This window comes from Symphalangus syndactylus, chromosome 12 (assembly GCF_028878055.3).
Source record: "Symphalangus syndactylus isolate Jambi chromosome 12, NHGRI_mSymSyn1-v2.1_pri, whole genome shotgun sequence".
Lineage (NCBI taxonomy): Eukaryota > Metazoa > Chordata > Mammalia > Primates > Hylobatidae > Symphalangus > Symphalangus syndactylus.
In genome coordinates, this window is record NC_072441.2 from 72722124 (window position 1) to 72746495 (window position 24372).

Sequence of the window (24372 nt, forward strand, 5' to 3'; positions counted from 1 at the left end):
TTGTAGCCTGTACAATTTATTTTAGCATTTCAGGAAATTTTTCCTCTTTAATATTTATTAAGCATCTACTATGTTCCAGGTAATGTCCTGCTTTTCCCAAATAATAAGCTTAGAGTGTACCAATAATGCTCTTCTCTCATATCTGCCACAGCATCTAGCATGGTGCTGAGTTCAGAGTTGCTGCCCAATAATACCTGTGAAAATATGTCTTTGAGTGAACATAGGAAAATGTATGAGGTTAGTACAATAAGCAATGATCTAGCATGGAGATCCTGCTCAGTTCACACACTGGTTCCAGAGCAGGCCTAAGATATTTGTTACTGATATTTTAAAAAAACAGTCTGCCTCTGGTTACCAATCCATATCCCATTCTGGTGGATTCTCCACACTGTACATACCTGTCCATTGTGGGGGGCAGCGGCAGTTGTAAGTGTTGACCCCATCCACACAAACCCCTCCATTCTGACACCTGTGGTTAGGGCAGTCATCAATATTCCTCTCACAGGTGCTCCCTTCAAAACCTGGTAAATGAAGAACAAAAGAAAATGACGAAATCTCATACAGAAGAAACAACCTGCTCTGTTCCCACAGAACATGGTTATTAGAATAGACCTGCTTCATGACTTCAGTTCAACAGCTGCTCTCCCAGGACTCACCATATGAAAAATCCCCAATTCTTTGTCTTCTCTGGACTCAAGCATAGCTAGACAGTGAAAGTGACTCATTGTGCCAATGGCATGCCTTCATAGTTACCTCACAAGTATTTCAAAAGGTTTTCATGAAATAAAATCCCAGGGATGATAAATGTCTACTTGGGACAGAGATATTCAAGGGTTCTAAAAACTAGCCGGGCGTGGTGGCGGGCGCCTGTAGTCCCAGCTACTCGGAGAGGCTGAGGCAGGAGAATGGCGTGAACCCGGGAGGCGGAGCTTGCAGTGAGTCGAGATCGCGCCACTGCACTCCAGCCTGGGTGACAGAGCGAGACTCCGTCTCAAAAAAAAAAAAAACAGGGTATTGGATTTTCCCCAGCTCCATACCAGACTAATGGGAAGAACAGATAAAATATTACCTAATTAAATTTAAGTTCCTTTTATTTTTTTTCTTTGAATGATTGCTAGGAGGCCTCCAAGCCAGGTGGGGAAGAGAGTGGGGGAGGATATAGGAAAAATATTGAACTTCAAGTATGAAGATATGGGTCAAGTCCCAACCTCACCACCTGCAATCTATTCGTACATGGTAAGCTAAAGCGCCGCATCAACTTCCTCACCTGTAAAAAATGAGGCTAATTCCACTTGCCTATCCTGTCTTTCTAATTATAAGTGCCACATCATGAGTAAAGTGCTATACAAATGTTACAAGGTATCTGAAAATTGGGTGACATTATTACTAACTAAGCTTACCAGCACTTCAAATTCATCAGGCTCTTCTCTAAACTTACAGCATTACTTCCTTCCTCTTGACTTTTTCTTTTATGAAAAATGAAACTAGTACACCAAGCTTCACTCCAACTGCCCACAGTGTGGTCCTTTGTAGTTTATATGTTGGGCCTCTTACTTTCTCTTTCCTTGCTACCAAACTCCTGAGCTAATTAAATAGAAGACTACCAGCTTCTATTCTAAACATTCTCCTATTTGAAATATAGTATGATTACATATTTGGCTTCCTCAAAATATCCCTTAAGGTTCCTCTCTCACACTCAAAATACTTACTGGGCCTTACATTAGGCACTGGTGATATAGCAGTGAGTCCCTGCTTTTGTGGTATTTACAGCCTTGTGAGTGGGACACACATCAATCACACTTTGCTTTATTCCTTACCATAAGTTACTGTGGCATTCTACATCTGCTCTGCTACACTGGAACATGGCTGATTTCTCTTAATACAATGGCAGCCATATAAATAAGTATAAACTGAGTGACCAAAAACATTAGCCAAAAATCACTCCATGGAAAACAGAAATCATTGAAGGCTTTATCGAAGGAAATTATATGTCTCCAAGTATTTGGTACTCAGTCCATTCAAGCAGATGAATCACTAAAGAAGCCTGAAAAAGACTATGAAAATTTACTCAAATTTCAAAAATGTATCATATTACTCATATTTCATATTACTCATACAGAAATATGAGTCTTACAAATAGACTAATGAGCCAGAAAATGATGAGCCATTAAAGCCCACCCCTACAGAATCTATGGGATCTACCAGGTCCTTGAATACGAACTAGGGTCTTTGCCCCTAGTCTGGTGCTCTTGATGAAGATATTCTTTGGAAAATTTAAAGACATAGTTTTAGATTGTTGGGGAAAATGGGGCCCCTGGCCTACAACTGAGAGGTCTGGTGGTGTACTAGAATGTCAACGATCATCCTCCCCTTACTTGATCTCTCTGATGAGTAAGACTAAATACAGTTGACTAGGGTGTCAGGGAGGTAGTAAAACCCTTGTAGCTCAACTATAAGGAATAGAAACTGTGACTCTAACTTTATATTAGCCAATGTTACAACTAACTGAATTCACCAACCACAGACAAGAAAGCAGAAGCATTTCAGCAGAACCACAACAGAAAAGAAATAACGTGTTTCTTTCTATAACTGATTGACTATCATTGAGGTACTTTCTCCCTGTCAATAGGTAGGTAGGTAGGTAAGAAGGGAGGTAGGTAAGACAGTTATTTCATGGCTAAAAGCATGGCTTCTGGAGCCGAACTGTCTAGGCTCAACTCTCAGCATTGCCATGCAACAGCTGAGTGAACATGGGTGATATACTTAAACTTTCTTGGGGAATTAACAGGACCCACCTTAAATAGTTATTGTAAAGATTAAACAAATTAGATAAAAACAGCACTTAATTCAACAAATGGTCCTGGGACAACTAAATATCCACATGCAAAAGAATCAAGTTAGACTCCCCCCCTCACATAAAAATTAACTCAAAATGGATCGAGACCTAAAGGTAGGTGGTAAAATTATAAATCACTTAGAAATAGTAAATCTTTGTAATGTGGCATAAGCAAAGTTTTCACAAATATGACTGAAAGCACAAACAACAAAAGAAAAAATAAATTGTATTTCATCAAGTTAAAAACATTTGGGCTGAAAAGTATATCATCAAGAATGTGAAAAGACAGCATACAGAATGACAGAAAATATCTGCAAATCATATTATCTGATAAGAGACTTGTATTTAGGATATATTCTTAAAAACTATTACATTCAATATTAAAAAGATAAACCAATTATAAAGTAGGTAAAGGGTCTGAACATTCTCCAAAGAAGATACATAATGACTAATAAGTATATGAAAAGATGTTGAAAATCATCAACCATCAGGGAAATGTAAATCAAAACCACAATGAGATAAACACTTCACATTGCGGATGAATATAATAAAAAAAAAGACAATAACAAGTGTTGATGAGGATGTGGAGAAACTGGAATTCTCATATACTGCTGGTTGGAATGTAAAATAATGTACCCACTTCAGAATAGTCTGACAGTTCCTGAAAAGGTTAAACAGCATTACCATCTGACGCAGCAATTCTGCTCCTAGGTATATATCCAAGAAATATGAAGATATATGTCCACTAAAAAATTATACAAGAATGTTCATAACAGAATTATTGATAATACTCAAAAAGTAGAAGCAACTCAAATGTCAATCAACTGATGATGGATAAATAAAATGATAAAATGTGGTAAATCCATATGATAAAATATTATTCAGCCATGAAAACACACAGAGTACTGATAAATGCTACCACATCAATGAACTTTGAAAACCTCATGCTAAGTGAAAGAAGCTGTCACAAATTACTACATGCTGCATGTTTCCATTTGTATGAAATGTCCAGAAGAGGCAAATAAAGACAGAAAGAAGACTAGTAGTTGCCTAGGGCTGGGAGGGAGTTAGGAGGAATGGAGAATAATTGATAATGGGTAAAGGGTTTCTTTTGATGTATAAAAATATTCTAGAATTGACTGTGGTGATGGTTACTCCTATCTATAAATCTACTAAAATTACTGAATTGTGTACTTTTTTAAGAAGTAAATTGTATGGTATATAAATTATATCTCAAAGCTATTGTATTAAGGGAAAAAGCACTAAACAGTGCCTTACACATATTAGCTAATATTATTATTTGTCAGTGGTATTATAGCATTCCTTAGAGATTGTCTACTCTAATCCTTTTATGTTTCAGATGAGGAAGTTGAGAGCCACATGGCTGACTTGACCAAGATTAAACGGCTAGTAAGTAGGAATAAGTACTGAACCAGAAACTTTACCCATTTGCAGTCCATATGTTTTCTGGGATCCTGGAGTTCCCTTTCAACAATGTAAAAATACAAACTTAGGTCAAAAGTTCCCATGTCTGAGAAAACTCAAGCCAAATCAGTTCTCCTCCAAAGTTAAGACAGGATTTATGCTTTAAAAGTAGAGATACAGAATTCTCTTTGGAAAGATGTACCAAATTCTTGTAAGAAACAGTCTACCCAAAGTAGGGGAAAGGCTACATGAAAAGTTACAAGACACTTCTTAAAAATATATCTTAAGTTTTTAGGGAAAGGTAAACAGACAAGTTCCCAGACCCGTGGGTGGAATGGGTGTAGCAGATTCACTGAGAGGCTCAGAGCGCCGTACCAAAGGGAGTCTACTGCTTAAAGCCAATTCACATCCTTAAAAGGTCAAATGGAGAGAAATTAAACTTGGGAGAAGCATTTTAAGACTGTGCTGTTACAAAACCTCGGGCCACTTAACTGATTAATCATGGCAATGAGGGCAGGGACCAGAAAAGAGTCATTCGAACCTGTCATCCCCACACAGAACAGCAACTTTCAGGGAAACACCCTTATCTTTGCATTTTCAGACCCCGGGAGGTGTGAGAGTGGAAAGGCTAGGTAGAGAAGAAGAGAGCAGAATGGAGATGAGATGACAAAACCAGGATTCTCTGAGGCTGGGCTTGAAGTCCTCAAGAAAAACTCCCATGAACAAGGAAGAAAGGGTGAAGAAAAAAACAGGGATACCTGGAACTGGACAAAAGTAAAAAGATAGGATACCTTTTTTCTCCCAGAAGAAGTCTGTCACAAAAGCAAACCTGCAAATATATGATCAGTATAACACCCAAGAAAATGACACACACGGCTGGGCATGGTGGCTCACGCCTGGAATCCCAGCCCTTTGAGAAGCCGAGGCAGGTGGATCACCTGAGATCAGGAATTCGAGGCCAACCTGACCAACATGGTGATACCCCTTCTCTACTAAAAATACAAAAATTAGATGGGTGTGGTGGCAGGCACCTGTAGTCCCAGCTACTCGGAAGGCTGAGACATGAGAATAGCTTGAACCCGGAGGTGGAGGTTGCAGTGAGCCGAGATCGCACCATTGCATTCCAGCCTAGGCGAAAGAGCGACGCTCCGTCTCAAAAAAAACAAAAAAAAAGAAAAAGAAAGAAAGAAAGAAAGAAAAGAAAAGAAAATGACACATGCCCCCAAGTGTGAGAATGTGGGAATGCAAGAAGGAATCCCTGACCTGTCCCTATTCAACCAGTTTTCTTGGCACACACCTTCCTTTCTCTGAATGAGCCCAGATTAACTCACTGACCCCTGTGCCACGTATCTTCCACTCCATCACCCACCCAGGCTCACTGCTTCCACCTGCGTCCCTTCATATCTCCCTACTGACCTCCACTTTTTTCTAACTTTGTCACCAAAGAAGTCAAAGAAATAAATAGGATTCAAAAAGAATAATTTCAGCACATTTAAAAAATTGTAGAATATAGGAGTTCTCATCTCTGTTTACCATGTTCAATTCATTCATTTTTCAAATTTTCATTGAGGCACCATTTTATGACAGGCACTATGCTGGGGATACTGGGGACTAGGGTAGGGAGTTAAAATGAGAGTGTCTACTTGGAAAGATGAACAAATAAATAACCACTGTGATAAGTGCTGTGCTAGAGATATGCAGATGTCAAAAGACCTTAGAAGGTCTCCAATCCACTTGGAGGATAGGGAATATAAAAGGCATTTCAGTGAAATAGGGTGACTTTGACAAATCATTAAGAATGAGTTCTACATAAAAAAGGGGAAGAGAGGGTGATAGAAAGCTGAGGAGGCAGCATAGGCAAGAACATCCGGCATGAAAGAACAGTGAGGGACATCAGGAACATCTTTCAGGAACATCAGGTAAAACAGACTTAGGGCCCAAGTCAAAGGAGCTAAAATAATACACCCTGGAAAGTGGTATGATCATTTCTGCATCTGCTCCAGAGAAACCTGCCAAAATATGATTAGCATAATACCCAAGAGAACGTCACATTCCCCATGTGTGAAAATGCAAGAGGGAGTTATTTCTAATAGTTCTTAAGCTCAGCAACAACAGAGTAGACACAAAAGCCACAGAATGTGCTTAGGCTTTACTTTAATGATATAGGGATATCACATATCATCAGCCTGTGGAGTACAGAGGTAGTTTACAAAGGATAAACCTTCATTGTTTGGAAAGGAAAGATCAGAGAGCTCTTTATGAAGTTTAAACAAAATCAGAGGAATAAAGAGATGTGGGAAAGAAAGAAAAAAAGAAAGTACATTGAGGACAGTCCAATCCAACTGTGAACTCATAAGGCACAGCCAGTAAATTCAAACAGCCTACTGTTTTTTGATTACTTGTGCTACTTTATTAAAATAGCCACAGACACAAAACTAGTCTACCTCTTTCTCTCCCCATTATTGGCCCGAACCCAAAAATAGTGGTAGTAAATGATTTAATAATTTATTTTCATGCTCCATTTTGTTCTTAAATTAAAATTACTGTGGTTGGTTCCCCTCCTTTAGCTTCTGCTAAAGACTTTACATAATGAAAGCTCATGAAGCGTCTGGATTACTAACAGTTACTTATCCAAAAAGATGAGACATGGTTCATTGATTTGATTCTATTAGTTCCCTCTTGAAGATATTTTTCTCCTCCCTCTGTGAAGAAACATTTCTTTCTGTGTCATACAAGATGAGTCATTTTTGTAGTTTTAATTCCCTCTTGAGTCCTACAATAACACTAAAATACTCACAATGACTACAGTATCCTTTGCAGGGAAAGAATTGTAAATTAACCATTTAAATATAGTCACTAAGTTATGTGGTATTCACTGACTCAGAGTTGAAAAAGACTCCAAAATTTTTATCCAGTATTAGAGTATATAAGGACAAAAGGAGAGGCCAAACTAAGTCTAGGACGCACAATACAAAGAAGAAAATGAGAAGACCAAAGTTACAGTCTCAATACTATGACATGATACTAAACCATACAGTCAGCCAGCCAACATATATTTGCAGGCCTAGTATATACTGGGCACTGTTTGTAGGTGTTTGGGTTACATCACTAAACAAAAACAAAGATACTAGTTTTCATTCTGGAGAGGGTAAGAGGCAGTAGAATTTGGAAAAGACAGACAATAAACAATAGCCATAATGAAGTAAATTATATAGTATAAATTATATAGTAAGAAGATAAGAGTTACAGAAAAAGAAAACAAAAAGTAGACCAGGGTTAGTAATTAAGGGGGTGGGGGACAGTTACAATTTTAAATAGGGTGGTTAGAGTAACCCTCAATTAGAAGTGCCAAGACGTGAAATGCAGTGGAAGCAACCATTTGAGAGTTGCAGAATACTTTAACAAGCTACTTTGCCTCCTGCTGACTTTGTTTCCCCATTTTTAGAACTGAAATAATAATTCTCATCAAATAAGGGTGCTATTTACATTGAGATAGTGACTATTACTATAAGTAACATTTTAGTCTCTTGACAAGCATGGGAAGCAATGGAATGAAGGGCAATGGAAGGAAGAGCACTGCATTATGAAAAGGACTTTTTAAAAGAAAATCATCTCTAGGCACTATTTCCCTTTGTGGAAATGAAGTGAATATTTTCTGAACTCCACCTGGGACATACGAACAATGAGCATGAAATCTTACAAACTGTATAAATAACATTTATTCACAGTGTCACTGCATCACCTATTGTTTTGAATTCTCTTTAAATTTCCTTCTATATATTTATCCAAAGCTGAAGTCATCTGTTTTAGATTATGGGACCCTGAAAAGCAAGAACTAGTCTATGTAACTACTTTTAAACATCCGAACAATGCTATATATATATTTTTTTCTTGTATATACATATATATATATTTTTTTCTTGTATATATATATATATATATATACACACACACACACACACACACATATATTGATATGTAACAAGTACTATTTGATTATAATTAGGAGTGTCTTGGTTTTCTTATAATATGAACATATATTTTTAACCCGAACAGCTTAAAGCATTTAATGAAAAGTTTTACACATCTACAAAGTGCTTTCAGGAAGCAGATGTGCAGTGCAGTGTGGCGCAGTAAGATGCACAAAGCAAAGGCTTTGAAAATAAACTGCCTGGGTTTCAGGACCCAGCCTAACCACATATTAGCTGTACAACTTTGGGTGAATCACTTAACATCTCCAAACTTCAGTTACTTCATGTGGGAAGACTTGAAAAATAATACCTGGTCCCAAGATTTTTGTGTAATTGAGCTAATAAGCATGGAAGTACCTGGCACAGTTCCTGAGCCACCAAAAAAATGTTAGTTTTCTCTTCACCAAACCTCCCCATTCCCACCCCTCATGCTAATCTTGCCTCCCACACACACACACACCATCAGTGAGTAAATAAGTGTCTTGCGTTAAACTACAAGCAGAGAATAAGAGACAGCCAAGATTTCCTTACTCTATTTCACTAGCCCTGGCAGCCTCTCAGCTGTGGAATCCTTGGTTATTTCCTTTCTCAAGGAGGAGATACTATTCTAGTTTGACAGATCCTTTCCTGGACACACTCTCAGAATTCCCTAAGGTTCTTATCGTGGCTAATGGATAACAATGCAGAGGCTATGGGAGTGAATAATCACTCTCCCTCAGCTAAAAACTTCCTTTATTGACTTCTCTAACTTCCCATCAACATCTTGCTGCCAAATCAACCTCTTGTTCTAGGCAATTATTAAAAGCAATTTTCTTGAAACTGAAAAACATATTTAACCTTCAACAATAAATCACACTAACATCAATTACTAGCCAATTAGATTACTAGAATATCAGACCCAGAGAATATTTGCAATATTGAAATATTTTCAAAATAAAGTTGTTTACATTTCTATTTCTGTCTTTAACCCTTAAAATGCAAACAAATACAGGAGTGAAGACAGATGTATTTTAGTTATTTCTTCTACAAGATAAAGTGGATAGTAATATTATGTTAAGAAAACACTTATTTAGTATCTAGAATGATAGCATTATCTATTCTTTATTAAAAGAGAAACTAAAAGTAATACAATTAAATAGCTTGTTCTTGTGACTTAAATAATATAAAGTTTTCATTTCAATTATGTGGTAATGCTTCGTATAGGTGTATTCCAAATACATAGCATGGTGCCTAGAACATAGCAGGCAGCCAATACATTTTTACCAAATGAAATGAATAAATTACCAGTTGATTTTATACTGAGGACCAACCTATGACCTTTAATCCCTCCAAAATAAAACACACAATCCCATTATATGTGAACCATACCCACAATACCAGAATCTAAGATTCCCACTCTGAAAGAAAAACTAGAACAACTTCTTTTTGAGGCAATTCTGCTTACTTAGCACATTATTCCCCCTACAGTTTTCCTTCTTTTGTTTTTGTACTAAGGATATTTGTATAAAAACAGGATCTTTGTTGCTTAGTAATTCATCTGCTCCAGCTGCTTGTATTCTGTTCCCAATCAAAATTCTTGGTTTTCAGCCTCCTCATCATTTTTATAAGGAGTTGAATGAATTGGCCAGGCTTGTTCCTTTCTCCCTCTCCATGGAACACCAGGCCCCAAGCTCCCTGACACTGCTCCTCTTTCTGTTTCTATCTTTGGGTTGTGTGTGCACTCTAGAACACTTGTATCAGTGAAGACTGTAACAAAGTATTGTGCCATGCATAGTCTCTCATATATCATCTATCAGCTTATCAAAAAGTGCTCACTGATTAACAGAGGACCCCCTCCTCAGTTTCAGAATTCTCTGGCTTTAAGTTTGGGGAGGGTTACCCCAAAGTCAGAGAGGGTACATGGGAGCGGGTTGTGAAGGCAAGTAGCCCAGAGAAAATCAAGGGCAGCTGGGTGGATTTAGGTGGATAAGAAAACAATGAATTACTCCATCAAAAGCAAAAGCACAAGCACATAGGAAAGTTGATCACCTACTGTTAATGTCAATTCCGTTTAAAGCACTTTATTAACCACACATACATATTTTCCAATGTCTAATTCTCATCGTGTTCTTTTCCATTCCAGACTTGCCTGTCTCTTTCCCAGAGCTCTGTTTCTCTTATTTCTCACTGTTTCTACAAAAGGGACAATAAACAATTTTCTAGCCACTCATCATCATAAACCCTGACATGCTAAATTACCCCCTGCTCAGTTTATGGACCACAGTGGGCCCATAAAACTCCTCCCTCACTAGCAACCCACCCCACACAAAATTCTCACTTCCCTTTTTCCTTGCTTTAGGAAGCTTCCTAAAAAAAGCAATTGAGCCACACCCACTACCTCCTGTGCTAGGGGTTTGTCCCCTAATCCTGGGACACTAGGGAGCTCCTTACCTGGAAGGCAGTTGCACTCAAAAGTGAAGTCACCAGTCTGCCGACAGGTGCCTCCATTGACACAAGGCGAGGGTGCACAGGGCACATATGGGCTGTCACAGTACTGGCCTGTGAAGCCCTGAGGGCACTGGCACTGGTAGGAACCAGGCAGGTTGAGGCAGGTGCCACCATGCTGGCAGTGTCCTGGAATGTCACACTCATTGACATCACTCTCACACTTCTGCCCTGTGAAGCCTGTGAGGCATTTGCAGGAGAATTGGTTGGCCACAGTGGTACAGGTACTTCCATTTGCACAGGGATGAGACAGGCAGGCATCAGTCCATTGGCACTCCTTACCTAAAGGAAGGATAACAAAACTCAGTACCGGCCACAGAAATAGGAGATGGCCCCATCCTCAATACGTCATTGACATCAGCGAGCTCTTGCGTGGAGAAGACCTCAACTCTTTGCATTTTACAAAAGGCTAAATCAGAGCCTCCTCAAGGTCATCTGACACAGAGCCCTCTCCAGTAACTCTCCAAGGCCCTCAGCAGAGACACAAGGACTCAGTGGGTGGAGCACCTGGAGGCAATTGTAGGTTAGTCACATTGAAGCCCAATCCTGCAGGACGCTATCAGCAATAGGAGTCTGGATCCATCTACTCTCTCAGAGCTCACTGTTTTAGCATATGCTGCTCCTGTTTCAACATCAACTTCCGGGCCAGGAGCAGTGGCTCACACCTGTAATTCCAGCACTTTGGGAGACCGAGGCAGGCAGATCATGAGGTAAGGAGTTCAAGACCAGCCTGGCCAACATGGTGAAACCTGTCTCTACTAAAAATACAAAAATTAGCTGGACATGGTGGTGTGCACCTGTAATCCCAGCTACTCGGAAGGCTGAGGCAGAAGAATCGCTTGAACCAGGAGGCGGACGTTGCAGTGAGCCGAGATTGTACCACTGCACTCCAGCCTGGGCAACACAGCAAGACTCCGTCTCAAAAAAAAAAAAAAAAAAGAAATATCAACTTCCCTTCTGTTTTCCTAGTGAAGTCTCACTTATCTTGGCAACTCTACTCAAAAGTTCCAACCTCGGACTTCATGTCTAAAACACCAAAAGCAATGGCAACAAAAGCCAACATTGACAAATGGGATCTAATTAAACTAAAGAGCTTCTGCACAGCAAAAGAAACTACCATCAGAGTGAACAGGCAACCTACAAAATGGGAGAAAATTTTTGCAACCTACTCATCTGACAAAGGGCTAATATCCAGAATCTACAATGAACTCAAACATATTTACAAGAAAAAAACAAACAACCCCATCAAAAAGTGGGCAAAGGACATGAACAGACACTTCTCTAAAGAAGACATTTATGCAGCCAAAAAACATATGAAAAAATGCTCATCCTCACTGGCCATCAGAGAAATGCAAATCAAAACCACAGTGAGATACCATCTCACACCAGTTAGAATGGCCATCATTAAAAAGTCAGGAAACAACAGGTGCTGGAGAGGATGTGGAAAAATAGGAACACTTTTACAGTGTTGGTGGGACTGTAAACTAGTTCAACCATTGTGGAAGTCAGTGTGGCGATTCCTCAGGGATCTAGAACTAGAAATACCATTTGACCCAGCCATCCCATTACTGGGTATATACCCAAAGGACTATAAATCATGCTGCTATAAAGACACATGCACACGTATGTTTATTGCGACACTATTCACAATAGCAAAGAATTGGAACCAACCCAAATGTCCAACAACGATAAACTGGATTAAGAAAATGTGGCACATATACACCATGGAATACTATGCAGCCATAAAAAATGATGAGTTCATGTCCTTTGTAGGGACATGGATGAAACTGGAAAACATCATTCTCAGTAAACTATCGCAAGGACAAAAAACCAAACACCGCATGTTCTTACTCATAGGCGGGAATTGAACAATGAGAACTCATGGACACAGGAAGGGGAACATCACACTCCAGGGACTGTTGTGGGGTGTGGGGAGGGGGGAGGGACAGCATTAGGAGATATACCTAATGCTAAATGACGAGTTAATGGGTGCAGCAAAACAACATGGTACATGGATACATATGTAACAAACCTACACATTGTGCACATGTACCCTAAAACCTAAAGTATAATAATAATAAAAAAACAAAAAAAAAAAGTTCCAACCTCGGTAAAGTCATCCTTAGTGCCCCTCACACACATACATACATGTGCGCAAATACAGATACACCAAGTTTGCTATTTCCTTCTATTATACCACCTGCCACACTGGCAGGGTTGGGTCTCCATGGTATGCTCTCAAGTCATGTCTGTTGAATGGATAAAATATATCGATATTTTCCACAAAATATAGTTACTAAATAGACCTCTGGTGATAGAAACAAGTCACTACTACTTCTGTTTCCTCTAAATGTAACACACACATATATTCTGGGAAACATTTTATTAATTGTGGCCTTGCTATAAATATCAGTTGATGTGTTTGAAAATGATGAAGGACCTCTGAGTCCCTATATATCAAATGAGATAGAAGCCATCAGGAGGACAGAGGTTTAGAAGGTATTCCGTGGACTTTCTCAAGTAGGAAAGTACCAGCACTAGCAGGAAGACTGATGGGTTGAAAACTAAATCATGATGCCAGGAGAAGCAAAGCAGATTCTTTGAGGCAGAAAGAGAAAGAGAAAAAAATATGCTCACAGAACTAGTAAATTTGATATTCACATGGCTGGCTTTTTGTTGTCATTAGTCTAAGTCGTTTATTATTTAAACTACAGAGATGAGAACTCCTTGAATTTGTTTTTTTTATTATTATTATTATACTTCAAGCTCTAGAGTACACGTGCACATCATGCAGGTTTGTTACACATGTATACGTGTGCCATGTTGGTGTGCTGTACCCATTAACTCGTCATTTACATCAGGTATATCTCCTAATGCTATCCCTCCCTACTCCCACCACCCCATGACAGGCTCCGGTGTGTGATGTTCCCCTTCCTGTGTCCAAGTGTTGTCATTGTTCAATTCCCACCTATGAGTGAGAACATATGGTGTTTGGTTTTTTGTCCTTGTGATAGTTTGCTGAGAATGATGGTTTCCAGCTTCATCCATGTCCCTAACAAAGGACATGAACTCATCCTTTTTTATGGCTGAATAGTATTCCATGGTGTATATATGCCACATTTTCTTAATCCCGTCTATCACTGATGGACATTTGGGTTGGTTCCAACTCTTTGCTATTGTGAATAGTGCTGCAATAAACATACGTGTGCATGTGTCTTTATAGCAGCATGATTTATAATTCTTTGGGTATATACCCAGTAATGGGATGGCGAGAACTCCTTGAATTTGTTAATACTCCAATTGGTTGTCCAGGAAAGTATCTAAATCTCTGACCCCACAGAAAGGTAAATGGGAGACACAAGAGTTTTTCTATAAGGGAAAAAGATGTGAGATATGACATATGAGCACAGAAAAGTGCTCTCTGCCTATCAAGGAATGTCAAATCAAAGGAGAAAAGTGTAAAACACAAATTTAGGCATAGCATATACATCTCAGGGAGCTAAGACGGAAAATGAAGGAACTGCAATTCTTCTTGTCTTTCCACTCATGTCACTAAGAGGCACTTATTTACAGTGGAAAAGAGATATAAATGCTCACTTCTAGCAAGTGTGATTTTCAGAGTGATGCCCACAAATGAAACAGAAAGATTTCTGGGCCAGAAGTGGTGGCTGATGCCTGTAATCCCAGCACTTTGGGAGGCTGAGGTGGACAGATCACTTGTGGTTAGGAGTTTGAGACCAGCCTGGCCAACATGGTGAAACGCCATCTTTTCTAAAAATACAAAAATTAGCCAGGCTTCATGGCGCATGCCAATAATCCCAGCTACTTGGGAGGCTGAGGCACAAGAATCACTTGAACCTGAAAGGTGGAGTTTGCAGTGAGCTGAGACTGCACCACTGTACTAAGCAACAGAGTGAGAAGAAAGAAAGACAGAAAGAGAGAGGGAAAGAGAGAAAGAAAGAAAAAGAGAGAGAAAGAAAGAAGAAAGAAAGAAAGAAAGAAAGAAAGAAAGAAAGAAAGAAAGAAAGAAAGAAAGAAAGAAAGAAAGAAAGAGAAAGAAAGAATCAACCCTGAATTTGGTTTCCATATATATTACGTATAGGCACTAACTTGCTGCCTCTGCTTCTTCATCTCTGAGTAGAGATGAGCTAGTAAGCTCACTGAGGTATAGAGCTATCACAAAAAACAAAAGGATGACCTTGATCTGTGATGATTCCTAAAGTGATAGACAAAAGTAGCATATGTATAAAGATGATCAGAATCGGCTGGGTGTGGTGGCTCACACCTGTAATCCCAGCACTTTGGGAGGCCAAAGCGGGTGGATCATGAGGTCAGGCAATCCAGACCATCCTGGCTAACACGGTGAAAGCCCGTCTCTACTAAAAATACAAAAATTAGCCAGGCGTGGTGGCAGGTGCCTGTAGTCCCAGCTACTCAGGAGGCTGAGGCAGAAGACTGGCATGAACCCAGGAGGTGGAGCTTGCAGTGAGCCAAGATCGCGCCCTGCACTCCAGCCTGGACAACAAAACGATACTCCGTCTCAAAAAAAAAAAAAAAAAAAAAAAGATGATCAGAATCTTGGCAGAATACACCAAGAAGAGATCTTTCTTGACAGCAAACGAAGAAGTTTTAATTTGGGACCATTTCAGAGTGACATTTTAATTATGAAGAAGGCATTACTGTCATTTCCACTAGCCAGAATTAAAATATTTTAAATGGGTATATGCCCCCCTACTTTGCCTCGTAATAGCAAAACAACTCAAAACTGACAATCAGGAAGAAATTATTCTTATAACACCAAATATTTTCAATGACTTACATCATCAATGCTATCGTCATAATGGAGATAATGGACCATCCTAACTACCCTCTACCCCACCAAACCTATTGATGAATGACATGGTTTGGCTGTGTCCCCACCCAAATCTCAACTTGAATTGTATCTCCCAGAATTCCCATGTGATGTGGGAGAGTCCCAGGGGGGTAAGTGTATCATGGGGGCCAGTCTTTCCTATGCTATTCTCATGATAGCGAATAAGTCTCATGAGATCTGACGCATTTATCAGGGGTTCCGCTTTTGCTTCTTCCTAATTTTCTCTTGCCACCACCATGAAAGAAGTGCCTTTTGCCTCCCACCATAATTCTGAGGCCTCCCCAGCCATGTGGAACTGTAAGTCCAATTAAACCTCTTTTCTTCCCAGTCTTGGGGATATCTTTATCAGCAGCATGAAAATGGACTAATACAGTAAATTGGTACCGAGAGTGGGGTTTTTGCGAGAGTGCCAGCTATCCCAAGGGAAACTTTGGAGGGAACTAGCTACTAGATGGTTCGATTAGTCTTTCGCCCCTACACCCAGGTTGGATGACCGATTTGCACATCAGGACTGCTACAGACCTCCACCAGAGTTTCCTCTGGCTTTGCCCTGCCCAGGCAGAGTTCACCACCTTTCAGGTCCTAACATTTGTGCTTGTGCCCCACCTTCCCAGTGCAGAAAACAAAATGGGCCAGTGGAAAGCTGACCTGGATACTGCCACTGCAGAGTGCCCAATTTGCCAGCAGCAGAAACCAACACTGCGCCTTTGATACGGCACTATTCCTCAGGGTGATCAGCCAGCTACTTGGTGGCAGGTTGATTATATTGGACTTCTTCCATCGTGAAAAGGGCAGATGTTTGTCCTTACTGGAATAGACACTTACTCTGGATATGGGTTTGCCTATCCTGAATGCAATGGTTCTGCCAAGACTACTATCCACGGACTCACGGAATGCCTTATCCACCATCATGGTATTCCACACAGCATTGCCTCTGACTAAGGCATTCCTTTATGGCTAAAGAAGTGCAGCAGTGGGCTCATGCTCATGGAATTCACTGGTCTTACAATGTTCCCCAACATCCTCAAGCAGAACGGTGGAATGGCCTTTTGCAGTCACAATTACAATGCCAACTAGGTGAGAATACTTTGCAGGGTTGGGGCAAAGTTCTCAAGAAGGCTGTGTATGCTCTGAATCAGCATCCAATATATGGTACTGTTTCTCCCATAGCCAGGATTCACAGGTCCAGGAATCAAGGGGTGGAAATGGAAGTGGTACCACTCACCATCACCCCTAGTGATCCACTAGCAAAATGTTTGCTTCCTGTTCTCGCAACATTAAGTTCTGCCGGCCTAGAGGTCTTAGTTCCAGAGGAAGGAACACTGCCACCAGAAGACACAACAACAATTCCATTAAACTGGTAGTTAAGATTGCCACCAGGACACTTTGGGTTCCTACCTTTAAGTAAACAGGCTAAGAAAGGCATTACAGTGTTCGCTGGGACATCAAGGCTATCAAGATCCAGGCTATCAAGATGAAATCAGTCTACTACTCCACAACGGAGGTAAGGAAGAGTATTCATGGAATACAGGAGATCCATTAGGGTATCTCTTAGTATTACAATGCCCTGTGATTAAGGTCAATGGGCAACTACAACAGCCCAATCCAGGTGGGACTACAAATGGTCCAGACCCCGCAGGAATGAAGGTTTGGGCCTATCCACCAGGAAAAAAAAAACACAACCTGCTGAGGCGCTTGCTGAAGGCACAAGGAATATAAAATGGGTAGAAGAAGGTAGTCTTCAATACCAGCTACTACCATGTGACCAGCTGCAGAAACGAGGAATGTAATTGTCCTCAGTATTTCCTCCTTCTTTTATTACAAACACGTCTGCGCTTGCACACACTTGTACTAAGAAAATATCTTCATTTATTTCCTTTCTCCTTTCTCATGTGACATAAGATTTATTGACTTCACATCAGCATTTCAGTATCATTAACTTTATGTAAGAGTATTTCAGTTGGGGATTGGTGTGTTTCCGGATGTACGAAGAATAGTTGTACTACATTAGGTGTAGTTAAGGATAGTTGTCTGGAACATCCCAGTTCCTTATCATAATGTTAAATGTGCACCAGATCTGGGGGACACTTAAAAGCCAGACACCATGATCTAAAAGATGCTAAACAAAGGTATCTGCTGAAGGTAGGAAAGCACTGGCTTCGGTCTCATTAGTTACCTGTAAACCCGACCTGGCAGGTGCACTCATAGGTATCCCGGCTGAGCATATGGCATGTGCCGCCATTCAGGCAGGGGCGAGACACAAAGCATGGGTGAGATGTCGAGTACTGGCAGTTCTCTCCTGTGAACCCTGAGGCACATCGGCATGTGGCTTTCCCCAGCATGGCCTGGGCCACACAAGTCCCACCATTCTGGCAGCGGTTCTTCTCACAGGGATCTCGATGTTGACAATATTCTCCCAAGAAGCCCTCTGGACATCTGTATGGAAAAGAGAAGAGTCCATGAAAACACCTGACTTCTTGTAAGTCCAAAAAATTACAGTAAAACAATACAGTCCAATCAAGAAAGCACAAGATTGTGAATCAACAGACCTACAAGTACCACCTATAAAACTGTTTCCCTTTAGAAGAAGGAGTCCTTAGAGAACTTAACCACATACTCCCATGTCCTTTTGAGTCCTGGCAGGTGACAGAATATCAGGTGTATGGTCTAGCAGGGTCTGCCACGGCCAGTGAACATGACCTTTATTCAAAGGCAAAATGCACCCCAGTTTTTTTTCATGTGTGTACAGGCTGGGATGGTGTAACAGCACCTTTTTTAGAGCACTGTTCATACTTGTCTGCTTAAATTCATTAACTTTCTCATCTTGACTAAGCCATTTGATACGATTAAGATGTCCACAAGATAATGCATGAATTTGACCCTATTATCCCCTCCAATTTAAAATATGTAAGATATCATGTGATTTTCCTCAATTAAGCATTGAGAAATAGTGCTTCTTTCTCTTATTTCCACTGAAACATCAATTGGCTGATACCTAGTTTTCTGGGTTATGTTCAGGTGGTTGACATTTCAACAGAAAAAGGGAAAGGAGGTACAGGAATGGGGAAGGGTTCAAAGGGATATTTAAAAATCTGTTAATATTTAAGTAGTAGGCATTTTTAACCAAATAAAAAGCCACAAAATATAATTAAAATAACATAAAATATCTAAGATACCATATAAACACCAAAGTGAAGGAAGGAAACAATTGAAGAATAACATTCTATGATATTTTCCACATTGAGGCACTGAGGAACCTTTTTATATGCCACCCCTTGATTCATAAGATGCACAACCATTTCAAACTGTATTATTTATGACAATTTTCTCTGAACAATATCAAAAAGGCATGGTAAGTCTTCATTTTCATAATGAAGCTGTTTAAATGGAATCTCTGAGAAGCATTTAAATTAAGAAATACAAAGACTTTGATTCTAACTATAAATGCTGCTGTATATTTGGCTGGTGCCCCAAATATGTGATTCAACTTATTCCTCATTTTAGTTCTCCAGGACTAGAAAACTGAATCCAGTAGGCTGTTCCACCATTACCTCAAAGATTACACATTTAAACCAAACTCTAAATCCCCCTCTCAAAAACCAGCTCTTCTGTGCCCAAGCCTTGTTGTCCTGATTTTCCTAATCATTGTGACCTGAAACATTGGCGTCATGAGTGCTTTTGTCTTTGACAGTCATATCCAAGACCTTTCATTAACCATTGGTTGGCAAGACTAGCTCTGCAGGGGTCACAGTTACTGAGAAAAGAAGGAAGGCCAGATACTAGGGAACTAATACAGAAAATGCTCAGAAGAATTGTGTAGTAGCTAAAATGGCTAGAGGAGAAAACAGGGCTGGTGAATAGCTACAGTGGTAGTGAGGTAACTGGCCACAGCCTCTTCACCCCTCCCAGAGCTGCATAAGATAAGCACGGCAGAGCAAGGAGCGGCTAAGGCTCTGGGCATCTTCATGAGTAGGTGTAGCTAGAGACCAACAGGCAGTGAAGAAAGTTCATAGCACTGAAACCAAAGATGGCATGCAGTTGACTGTGAGGAGTCTGTATCAAGAAGGTCAGAAGGTCTGGTTTGGAGTTCTGGTGCTGTGACCTTGGACAAGTTACTTATCTTCACTGACTATCCATTTTCTCACATTGTAAATAGTTAATAAGGTCATGTACATCATGAGATTATTCTAAGAACTGAACAAAATCAAGTATGTAAAAAATCTTATAAATGTTAAAAAGTTTTGCAAGTGGGCTGGGCACAGTGGCTCCTGTAATTCCAGCACTTTGGGAGGCTGAGGTGTGAGGATCATCTGACGTCAGGAGTTTGAGAACATCCCGGCCAACATGGTGAAACCCTGGCTCTACTAAAAATACAAAAATTAGCCAGGGTGGTGGTGCACGCTTGTAATCCCAGCTACTCGGGAAGCTGAGGCATGAGAATTGCTTGAACCCGGGAGGCGGAGGTTGCAGTGAGCCGACGAGATTGTGTCACTATACTCCAGCCTGGGCAACACAGTGAGACTCCATCTCAAAAAGAAAAGTTTTGCAAGTGAAAACATTTTTTCTCTCTTCTTTGTGCTTACTGAGGAAAATACAATGCCCCATCCAAATCACAGCTTGATTTGAGAATAGTTTCTTATGTTTGTTTTTTGAAGTGGAGGAGCAAAAAGAGCCAATGTAGCATAGCTAAAATTAACTCTGAGATATATTATTAAAAGCATTTGCAGCTTATTCAAGAACTGTGTTATGAATGATGTTAAAAACTGCAACACAATTCTCATTCACAGTGCAGTCCTCTGGGCATTATTAGATGACTCTTCATTCTCCCCTATGGGAACTATGCACCTTCTAAATAATGGCAAATTTTTAAACGTGGGTGGGCTTTGCCCAGCTTTGCTCCTGAACTATTACACCACCCCAACACTATCATGTGGCATATGCTAAGAGAATGCAAAGTCATTTAAATGGTAGCATCATAAACATATAATGGAAATATAAGGTTCCCAGGAAAACAAAAATGAAGCAAAATGGAAGTTTCTAAAGCTAAACAGACGTATTTCTGAATTATTTGTTTCTAGAGTTTAACTCACATTGTTGCTCCCTATCAAGTATGGAAAAATAAGTTTAACCTAAGATATATTTAAGAAATCAGTAAAACCAGAGATTGACAAAGTATAGTTTGCAAGTCTAATTTGGACCACTGCCTGTTTTTGTTTGGCCTGTGAATAGTTTTTTACATTTTTAAATGATTAGAAAAAAAAAAAAAAAGAAGGATATTTTCTGACATTTCAAAATTATATACAATTCAAATTTCAGTGTCCATAAATAGTCTTACTGGAACACAGCCATGCTCATTCATTTACAGATTGTCTATGGCTGATTTTCCGCTACAACAACAGAGTCAAGTAGCTGTAATGAGACCACAAAGCCTGCAAAAATAATTACTCTCTGGCACTTCACAGAAAAAGTTTGCCAACTTCTGAGTAGAGAATATATGAAGCCTAATTCTATAAATACCATCCAATATGCTTATTAATAATGATCGGTTTCTGATAGGAAATCAACCTGATAAGTTCCCACAAAGAATATTAAACTCATAATCATTCATTCACGCAACAATTAGTAAGTGCCTATTATGTGCCAAGCATTTTTCCAGTGCTAGAAAAATTCTTATACTCACGGAGCTTAAATTCTAATAGGGGAAGGTGAAAACAAAATTACTAAGTAAAAGATGCACGTTAGATGGAGTTAAGTGCTATGAAAAAAAATTAAACAGGAAGGAATGGAGTTGAGGATGAGGGTGTGAGATGAGTAAAGAGAAGTATCTCAGTTTAGAATAGGAAAATCACAGAAGGCCTTCACTGACAATACTTGAGTTGAGACCTGAATAAGGTGAGAGTAATCATGCAGGTATCTTAGGGAAACACATTCATGAGAAAGGGAACAGCAAATGCAAAGGCCATAACATAGACAGCAGCCCTGGCATGTTTGAGAAACAGCAGGAAGACCTGGAGCAGCAGCAAATAGATGAGAGCTGTAACTGGGATGTGGATCAGTTGGGGCCTTTAAGCTACTGTAAAGAAAGACTTAGGGTTTTCCTCTAAATGGGATAATACTTACATATGAGGTACAACAGACTTACTCTCCTAAAGCCTGTGTACAGAACCACACATTTGCTTTATGTGAAACTAGACCTACTGTATTAATATGATAAAGTTTGATTTCTATTTAAAATGTTTTAGAGGGCTGGACATCAGCTTAGTTCTTTACTTTTACCTTAGAAGATATACAAGTCTCTTTTAACCTACATTTTCATGAAGTCCCATTTCCCTTTCCAAATTATTGTTTCACAACTAACGACTGTAGCCTAATTTCAGATATTTCTCTTTCTTTTCCATCTATTTCTTACTTATCCCTCTGCAACAAAACTTTAATTCTAATTATTGCTTAGAAACTGTTTTCTAAAAACAATGACTTTCCTCTAGTCAAGTTCAGTGGTCTCATCTGAGACTTCATAAGGAAATTCTCTCTCTCCTATAGGGAGAATTGCTAACCACTCCATGCACCGTTTTAATCATTTTACCTTGGCTTCTATGACTCTCTCTGTCTAACTCAAAGCCCAGTGAAGTCTTAGTCTGGATTGCTGATTTCTCCTTCTTCCCCATCTATTATGGCCACCTTAATGTTTAAGTCTGGACTGCACTGCTCTTCCTCTCAAATGCATTTGTTACTGTTGTTGTTCACTTGGTTTTAAACAACTTCCTTCCTGTAACTGACTCCAAAATACACTGTTCCAGTCCCATATGTTCAGTTTTCTAAAAGTCATCTCTCTACTCTAATATGTGCTGCCACTATTTGAAACTAAACATTTGAAAAAGGAGATCATCTTCCCAAGAAACTTTAATTATTCAATTTTTCTAAGGCTTCCACACACAATTTAAAGTAACTTAATCTCTTTAAGTTGTATATAATTTATTACCACATTCTGACAAGACTTGTTAACTGAATTCCTATAATACTTATCATTCATGCTCACAGTTTCCTTTTTGATACAAATTCTGATCATCTTAAAAGCCTCAGGCCAGACATCATCTTGTTGCTGGCTTTTCCCCCATTTCCAGCCATCCTTGGAATAACAGAACCTTAAGATTCAAGAAATTTAATTTCTATCCAATTAAGTAACCATTTCTAAAATATTTCTAAAAGAGATCACCAGCCTCTGCTTGAATACAAGCATGTAGCATGGTGCCGGATAAATCTTAAGAATTTAATAAATGCTTGGAGTTATTATTGTTCTGCTCTTAAGAGTATAGACTCTGGAACCAGACCACCTGGATTTCAATCCCAACTCCACCATTTACTCAATGTGTAATCTTGGGCAAGGTACTAAACTTCCCTGTTGTAAAAGAGATGTAATAACAGTGCCTACTTCATAGGATTTTTAAATACGGGTAAAGCACTTAGAACACTATCCGGCACATAGTAAACATTATGTATTTGTTAAGTGAAATTACTGGCTCACTACTTCAACAAAAGAACAGTCTTCAATGTGGGTGGATCCCACTGTGAGAAAGCTCTTTCTTTCTCAATTCTTCAAATTCTGCCTCCCTTCCTAGGTATATACCCAAGATAACTGAAAACATATGCCCATATAATAAAAATATTCATAGCAGCATTATTCATAATAGCTAAAAAGTAGAAACAACCCAAATGCCTATAAGCTGATGAATAGATAAATAAAATGTGGTATATCCATAAATGAAATATGTGGCCATGAAAAAGAATGACATTCTGATACATGCTACAACATGAACCTTGAAAACATGCTAAGTGAAAGAAGCCACACACAAAAGGCCACATATTATATAATTCCATTTGTATGAAATGTCCAGAATATGCAAATCCGTAGAGATAGAAAGTAGATTAGCGTTGCCAGGAGCTGTAAAGAAAGGGAAATAGATAGTGACTACAAAGTAGTAGAGAGTTTCTTTCAGGGTGATAAAAATGTTTTGAAATTAGATAATGGCGGTGGCCTCACAACTCTGGAAATACTAAAGTCTACTAAATTATACACTTTAAAAGGGTAAATTTTATGATACATAAATTATGTCTTCACTTTGAAAAGAACAAACTTTGTCTCTCTACAATTTCCAGGTTATCTCTACCCTCTAGAACAAAAAAGAACAAGCCTTCTGCTTCTCTTACACGTAGCCCTTCAAGAATCTGAAGATAGATATGTGGGCCTTTTGTTTTCTTTTTTCCAGGATTCAATGCTTTGGTGTATTCCTCAGTATAAGGTTATTTCCAGGCTTCTTCACCTTTTTAGTGGTGCTTCTATGCTTAATAGTAGTAATAATAATCAGAATGACCAAAATTTTCTGCCTCCCTTCCCAGGTATATACCCCAAGTAACTGCAAACATATTTTCTAAGTACTTAACTATGTATTATATATTTGCTAAGCATTTGATAGCTATTGTCTCTTGTATTACTCGCTACAGTGCTATATTATAATCTCCATTTTATATATGAGGAACTCGAAGTTTAGAAAGATTAAGGTTTCACAGCTAGGCCGGGCGCGGTGGCTCACGCCTATAATCCCAGCACTTTGGGAGGCTGAGGCAGGCAGATCACGAGGTTAGGAGATCAAGACCATCCTGGCTAACATGGTGAAACTCCGTCTCTACTAAAAATATAAAAAATTAGCCAGGCGTGCTGGCAGGCACCTGTAGTCCCAGCTACTCGGGAGGCTGAGGCAGGAGAATGGCATGAACCCAGAAGTCGG

General features: G+C 39.4%; 1 protein-coding gene across 3 annotated transcripts in view; it reads right to left on the reverse strand.

The window, feature by feature from the left end:
• NOTCH2 (notch receptor 2) overlaps positions 1-24372 on the reverse strand; it is a 167552-nt gene that overhangs the window by 85380 nt on the left and 57800 nt on the right. Inside the window, exons 3-5 of one of the 3 annotated variants that reach the window (XM_063625888.1) lie at positions 17766-18025; positions 10663-10998; positions 399-521 (exon numbers count right to left, since the gene is read on the reverse strand). In XM_063625888.1, the coding sequence (XP_063481958.1) occupies positions 399-521; positions 10663-10998; positions 17766-18025 (719 nt within the window). Of the gene's footprint in view, positions 1-398; positions 522-9300; positions 10405-10662; positions 10999-17765; positions 18026-24372 lie in introns of those variants that run through there. The other 2 variants (XM_063625889.1, XM_063625890.1) reach the window with 2 other exon arrangements.